This window comes from Oncorhynchus masou, chromosome 15 (assembly GCF_036934945.1).
Source record: "Oncorhynchus masou masou isolate Uvic2021 chromosome 15, UVic_Omas_1.1, whole genome shotgun sequence".
Lineage (NCBI taxonomy): Eukaryota > Metazoa > Chordata > Actinopteri > Salmoniformes > Salmonidae > Oncorhynchus > Oncorhynchus masou.
Window position 1 is genome coordinate 976,897 of NC_088226.1, and position 7,473 is coordinate 984,369.

The window sequence follows — 7,473 nt, forward strand, 5'->3', positions numbered from 1 at the left end:
TCAGACATGCAATTAAGACAGACAGACTGTACAGTACTTTAAACTCAGTACAGTTGTGTACATGATCACATCTGTGAGGGTCTACAGTAGCCACTGTAGAAACCAGGAGCATTAATGTGTGGCACGTGTGTGTGTGTGTGTGTGTGTGTGTGTGTGTGTGTGTGTGTGTGTGTGTGTGTGTGTGTGTGTGTGTGTGTGTGTGTGTGTGTGTGTGTGTGTGTGTGTGTGTGTGTGTGTGTGTGTGTCAGCATGAGCTTGAAAAACTAAAAACGAGAGTGACAGAAGACTAAATAAATCAGAGTTGGATCTTTCCCTCTCCTCTAGTGTCTCATTTGAAGAAAACACGACCACAAGCTGGAAAGGAATGTTTTAATGATAAAAGGAATTAAACGTATATTACAATACTAAGAAGTAATCTTAGGGTCTACATTTCTATTATATAAAACACAAAACTCTGCAGAAAAGCCCTCCTAAACTTGCAGGCTAAAAAGTAGACATGACAATAATGTGGAGGTTTCCTCATACAGATACATGCAGAAAGTTTGTTACAAATAATACATGAGAGTATGAGGGACAATTGTATCCATGAGACCTGAGTCGTTCATAACTCACTCACTTGTATGGCAATGTATGAGCAGATCATATCAATCCAACAGTCAAAATGCATAGTACTATAAAATGGAAATGAAAATGTAATAAGGAAATTAAACTAAATACATGTGTAAGGTAACTAATCATCAAAAGCATCAGGCGAAAACCATTCATAAATATTTGAGATCAACCCACAGACAGGACATATCAAATACATTACAAGTAAGTAAACAAATCATTATAATGTAAAGAAAATGAACCTTTTCTGACACGAAGGTTATAAAGTGTCAGTGTACTGTATGTGGGTATGTCATTTGTCTAAGTCATTTGACCTGACAGACACTCTGACCGAAATAAACATTCTAATGAAACGGTGAACACAAATGTCAACATAGCTCCACAATTCCTGTCTAAAGTTGTGGTATTTTTCACAATGTCACTAGTAGGTGAGGTGGGGTACAGTTCCTTCTGCTGGACCTGTGGGTAACACTTCCTATGAATACCCTCTTCATAATGTGTTATAAGTGTATTTATAACACCTTATAATCTATGCATTATACATCATACTGCATGACCTAGGCACTAATGGCTGCTAATGTCTATATATTCCTACATGTCTATATATTCCTACATGTCTATATATTCCTACAGCATTATAAGCAGGCAGCATAATGCCTTGTGATTATGAAGCTAAGTGGTATGACCTACATGAAATGCTCTTTAGGAAATTGCGTCAGAGGGCTATACTGTAACGACTTCACGTAGGAGTTCCGCACTCCTGTTAAAGGGATTGTTCACTCAAATTACAAAATATTATTTGCTTTCTTTCCACCATAAGCAGTCTATGGACAAGCTCAGACAGCAATCTGTGCTTTGGTTTTGTTTACCTGACCACTGTCTTCAAATGCACACTTTTTAGATCAAATCCAATGTCAAGTAATGTGAAGCCAATATCCCCTTTCTTGCATTGTTTTCGTGCTTCATGTCCAAATCATCTTAAAATTACTTAATTGAGCTACACAATCAAATGTTGACACTTTAGGATGATTTGCAAAAAATGCTTTTAACAGGGTTACAAACGCTAAAACGTTTGCATTTCCCTAACCAGGTACAGTAAACAAAACCAAAGCATTGGATTGCTTTCTTAACTTGTTCATAGACTGCTTACAGGGTAAGAACAACGACATGTTGTTTTGTAATTTGGGTGAACTATCCCTTTATGCCCTCAAGATGGAGTTACATCGGTGTAAGAGGGTATACAGTGAAATTAGAATATAGCCTATCACTTAATATATAATATAATGCTCCTAATGTGCTTTTCAAATATGGCATCTGGCATGGTAATAAGGCATTACACATCCTGGTGATAATGCTTTATGCAGTTATACATGTTCATGAGCAGTTATAAGCACCTGTTGTGCATCCTGATGCATTATGAAAATGCAAAAAAAAATGAAAATGTAAATGTCTGTGAAATGTTTTGCTGAAGTTGGGACAAATTATGCAAGTTATTATTATTTATTTTTTTAATACTTTTTTGTTGTTGTTTTTTTACACCTTTTTCGCCCCAATTTTGTGGTATCCAATTGTTTAGTAGCTACTATCTTGTCTCATCGCTACAACTCCCGTACGGGCTCGGGAGAGACGAAGGTTGAAAGTCATGCGTCCTCCGATACACAACCCAACCAAGCCGCACTGCTTCTTAACACAGCACGCATCCAACCCGGAGGCCAGCCGCACCAATGTGTCAGAGGAAACACTGTGCACCTGGCAACCTTGGTTAGCGCACTGTGCCCGGCCCACCACAGGAGTCGCTGGTGCGTGATGAGACAAGGATTTCCCTACCGGCCAAACCCTCCCTAACCCGGACGACACTAGGCCAAATGTGCATCGCCCCACGGACCTCCCGGTCGCGGCTGGTAACGAGAGAGCCTGGGCATGAACCCAGAGTCTCTGGTCGCACAGCTGACGCTGCAGTACAGCGCCCTTAACCACTGCGCCACCCGGGAGGCCCCTATGCAAGTTATTTTAACACTAACATGCTGCAACTCTCAATTCAGAAATAATTAATCATTTCATCAGTAAAATAGAGCATCTTAGACTGGGCCCTGTGATAATGATGTCTCTGCTACACTACATAACCAAAGGTATATGGACACCTGCTCGTCAAACATCTCATTCCAAAATCATGGGTTTTAATATAGAGTTGGTCCCACCTTTGCTGCTATAATTGCCTCCTCTTTTCTGGGAAGGATTTCCTCTAGATATTGGAACATTGCTGCGGGGACTAGCTTCCATTCAGCCACAAGAGCATTAGTGAGGTCAGGCACTGATGTTGGGCAATTAGGCCTGGCTCGCAGTCGGCGGTCCAATTCATCCCAAAGGTGTATGATGGGGTTGAGGTCAGGGCTCTGCAGGACAGTCAAGTTCTTCCACACAGATCTCAACAAATAATTTCTGTATGGACCTCGCTTTGTGCATGGGGGCATTGTCATGCTGAAGAAGCATAGGGCCTTCACCAAACTGTTGCCACAGTTGGAAGCACAGAATCATCTATAATGTAAATGTATGCTGTATAGTTAAGATTTCCCTTCAATGGAACTAAGGGGCCTAGACCGAACCATGAAAAACATATGTGTATCTTATCATAAGTACTGTATATCATATATTACTTTATCTTATCATAAGTACTGTATATCATATAGTACTGTATCTTATAATAAGCACTGTATCTCATATATTACTGTATCTTATAATAAGTACTGTATATCATATATTACTGTATCTTATAATAAGTACTGTATATCATATATTACTGTATCTTATCTTCTGAGGTTTTCTTTTGTTATACAAACGTCCACCGTTTGTTACAGTTCTCCTCTTGACTCCATGTCATTAGGTCCTTGGTTCTTGGTAAAAAAATACAAGAGTTACAAATATGCTGAACCAAAAAGACAACGAGCCCCGTCATTTTAGATACGAAGACAAACAGTTCACCAGTTGTCAGAGGACATAAACAGTACTTACTATTAACTCAAGAGGTTTGGTGACTTGGTCCTTGTCCAAGGCCTGTTTGTCCAATAGAGCAGTGGTTTCCTCTGCAGCTCTGTCAGACATGGGAGGTCCTCCATTCATCTGAGGAGGTCCTGGACTCTGTGCACCAGGAGTCGCTTCCTTAGTCTCATCGTTAACCCTGTTGGAGTAATAAGACATCAACATTCACATTCATGATCCACCATAATACTGTCCCCTAAGAGATAACAGGGTTTCCCAAACTCAGTCCCAGGCCCCCGCCCCCAGGTGCACGTTTTGGTTTTTGCCCTGGCACTACACAGCTGATTCAAATAATCAACTAACCATCAAGCTTTGATTATTTGAATCAGCTGTGTAGTGCTTGGGCAAAAAACAAAACTTGGGACCCCCAGGACCCAGTTTGGGAAACACTGGGCTAACATGGGGTGGGTGACATTATTACCCAATGAGTTGTGGATGTATCAATATGTAATCAAGTTTACCTGACATCTTGGTGTCCATTCACTAGAGGGGGTTCAGCATGTGTCTTCTGACAGGATTCAGGGTCTGTTCCCCCACTGTCTGCTGACTTCCTGTCCTGCCCTTCTAGCACGCCTTCCTCTCCTGGGCTTCTAAGGGTGATTATTATATGGATAAGAATTAAGGATCTATTGGAGAGGGGTACACATGGTCTACATGTTCATGGCCTAAATGACAGAGGAGTGAATCACCTGCAGAGGAGGGGTGAAATCTCACCAGCACCCTGACCTGGTGCCCCATTGGTCAGGTGGGATTCCCTGTGGAGTAAGATACAGACTGGATCAGGAAACATGACCTCAACCAGTTATTTAACCTCCTCTACCATCCCATGCAACTCTACACACAGATACATACACATTCTCACCTTCTATATGGCACGTGTCCATTGCTCTGAGGTTGACCCAGAAGCTGTGTGTCATCAGTCTGGCTGTTAACCCTGTGGGAGCAATAACAGGGATATCATCAGGGTTAAAACTCTTGATCCACCAGAAACAACACTGTCCTCCATAGAGGTAGAGACTAACATGATCAATGGGATCAATTCTGAAGGGAGAAATGAGATTGTCATTCAACAGATAATGAAGATCTACCAAAGGAGTCCTCGTGTGGAGAATTTACCTGACAACCTTGGGTACATTCAGTGGATGGGAATCAGCATGTGTCTTCTGACAGATTTCAGTGTCTGCTCGGTCATTGTCTGACAGCTTTCCATCCTCCATTCCTAGAACACCTTCCTCTCCTTGGCCACTAAAGTTGAGATTATTACATTGATAAGGATTTAAGTATCTCTATTGGGAAGGATACAAGTGTTCTCCATATCCATAGCCTACATTACAGAGGACTGGCAGGTGATTAGTCATGTGGTACAGTTTACCTGGCATCTCCATTCAGCAGAGGGTTGTCAGCGCATGTCTCTTCATTGTCCATGGGCTGCCTGCTCTCCTCTCCTGGCTCACCTCCTTGGTCACTAAAAGTGAGATTATGATGAGCATGACTGAAAGGATAAGCAAGGCTCTAAAGGCAGGGTCTTTGCTGAAAGTTGTTGCTTGCCAATAGACATTGCTGGTATTTAGAAATGCCATGCAGATCTATTGAGTAATTCTTCCTTCGCCTTCTATAGCAGGGCTTTCCAACCCTTTTCTTGGAGAGCTACCCTCCTGTAGGTTCTCTCTCCAACCCTGTTCCTGGAGAGCTACCCTCCTGTAGGTTCTCTCTCCAACCCTGTTCTTGGAGAGCTACCCTCCTGCCTGTAGGTTCTCTCTCCAACCCCAGTTGTAACTAACCTGATGCAGCTTTTTAACCAGCTTTCAGGGATGGGCAACAAAAATCTGAATTCATTATGAGGGACCACAGTGGCTCCTGAGTACCCACATTCACACTCACACATGCAGTCAGAGCCGGCCTTAAGCAACATTTTGCTATGGGGATTAGAGAACATTTTGCAGATTTAAAGCAAGTTTGCTGCAATTCTACTCATTGGAGAGAAATAGGGTGGAGAGAAATATGTGCATGTCAATATGATATCTAAGTGAGAGTGACTTACAAAATCAATGCCCCCTGTAAGCAATTTGACGATGATTACTACAAGTTTAGGTAGCTGGTCAGATTAATTTACCAATCTAAAAAATTGAGTGATTGAGTGATCTTCAATGACTGACATGACAAGAGGAAAACTCCTGATGCACAGCCAAATTTTGAAATTGCACCTTGTGAATTCTACTATTCTAGCTGTCAACAGTAAAACGGGGGTCCGCAGGCCGACTGTTTCCCGTCGCTGAGCTAATTATTAGAATCAGGTGTGCTACAGTAGATTAGGGTTGGAGTGAAAACCTACAGGACAGTAGCTCTCCAGGATCAGGGTTGGAGAGCCCTGTTCTATAGAGACAGAAACTAATATAACCCATAGCAACAGCTGAAGACAAGAGAGAGATTCAGTGGTTGCTTACAGATCAATAAAGAGATGTGGAAAGGTTTACCTGGCATCATGTTGCTCATTCTGCATCAGAGGAATGGAGTTTGGTTCTGGAATGCCCTGACCTGCTTCCAAGTCTCTGTGGCATTGGTTGCTAAAGATGAGATTTTGACATTAATAAGACATTAAGGATAATGTTTGATAAACAACAGTAAAGTCTATAGTTTGTAAGTGGCCTGCAAGTTCCAGGCTGTTCTCATCCTGTTTGTGACCTGCTAGGACCCCATTGGTCTGACTTTAAACCCTAGTAGTAAGACAGAGAGAACTAGTCTCATAACTAACATAAACCCTCTGCAACAATTCTAATTGACTTAAACAGCTCCCTTCACAAACACAAAAACAGTTATATAGGATACTCACCACTGTGTGTCTCTCCAAGATTTATGCACAAAAAAACTAAGAGCAGACAAGCAATGACCAGCACGAGAAAACCAACTGAAAAACAAAATGTAGTCATCAGATGTTGACATATTCACACAAAAGAAAATGTTTTAAAACAGCCTTCTAACTTTAGTTCATCTTGGTAGCATAATTTTGAGGTCAGATTTACTTGTCATTTGCTCATACAGAGGAAGCTGTGGTGATAGATTTGTGTAAACACTCACCAATGGTTTTCCAGATCAAACTAGTGTCAACACAGTTTGTATCAGGATGGTCTCCATCTATAATGGTGGTATTAGAGAGAATAAAGTTATTTCCATGACATAATCATGTCATGACCCTTTACCCTTTACTCTTCAATTGTATTCCCCAGAGAGTTGCACTGCCTTCGGGGACCCTTATCCTGTTTTTATTTGGTTCCGATTGTCACTCGGCTTAATAGCCACTTTCCTAGCTTCATTTTTGGCATTTTTACTATTATTCTTATTTTTCTTAGCTTGAGGGGTCATTGTTGTAGATTATGGCTCACCAGGTAACAACTCCAATGGTTCATTCACACCACCTTTTCCTTGGAGCTGAGGAATTATCCTGTTCAACCTCACTCTCTGTCACGACTCCCGCCGAAGTTGGCTCCCCCGCCTGTGCAGGTGGCGCTCGTCGTCACCGGCCTACTAGAAGTTGGCTCCCCGCCTGTGCAGGTGGCGCTCGGCGCTCGTCGTCACCGGCCTACTAGAAGTTGGCTCCCCCGCCTGTGCAGGTGGCGCTCGGCGCTCGTCGTCACCGGCCTACTAGAAGTTGGCTCCCCGCCTGTGCAGGTGGCGCTCGGCGCTCGTCGTCACCGGCCTACTAGAAGTTGGGTCCCCCGCCTGTGCAGGTGGCGCTCGGCGCTCGTCGTCACCGGCCTACTAGAAGTTGGCTCCCCCGCCTGTGCAGGTGGCGCTCGGCGCTCGTCGTCACCGGCCTACTAGAAGTTGGCT

General features: G+C 42.8%; 1 protein-coding gene across 1 annotated transcript; it reads right to left on the minus strand.

Moving 5' to 3' along the window:
• Positions 1-362: 362 nt before the first annotated feature.
• LOC135555268 (uncharacterized) lies at positions 363-6,541 on the minus strand. The gene is made up of 9 exons (XM_064987581.1): positions 6,476-6,541; positions 6,120-6,209; positions 5,018-5,110; positions 4,762-4,890; positions 4,508-4,579; positions 4,335-4,400; positions 4,107-4,235; positions 3,619-3,784; positions 363-3,500 (listed from the first exon to the last, which is right to left on the minus strand). The coding sequence occupies exons 2-9, from the start codon at positions 6,143-6,145 to the stop codon at positions 3,459-3,461; spliced, it is 723 nt and encodes a 240-aa protein (XP_064843653.1). The 5' UTR covers positions 6,146-6,209; positions 6,476-6,541; the 3' UTR covers positions 363-3,458.
• Positions 6,542-7,473: the final 932 nt, after the last annotated feature.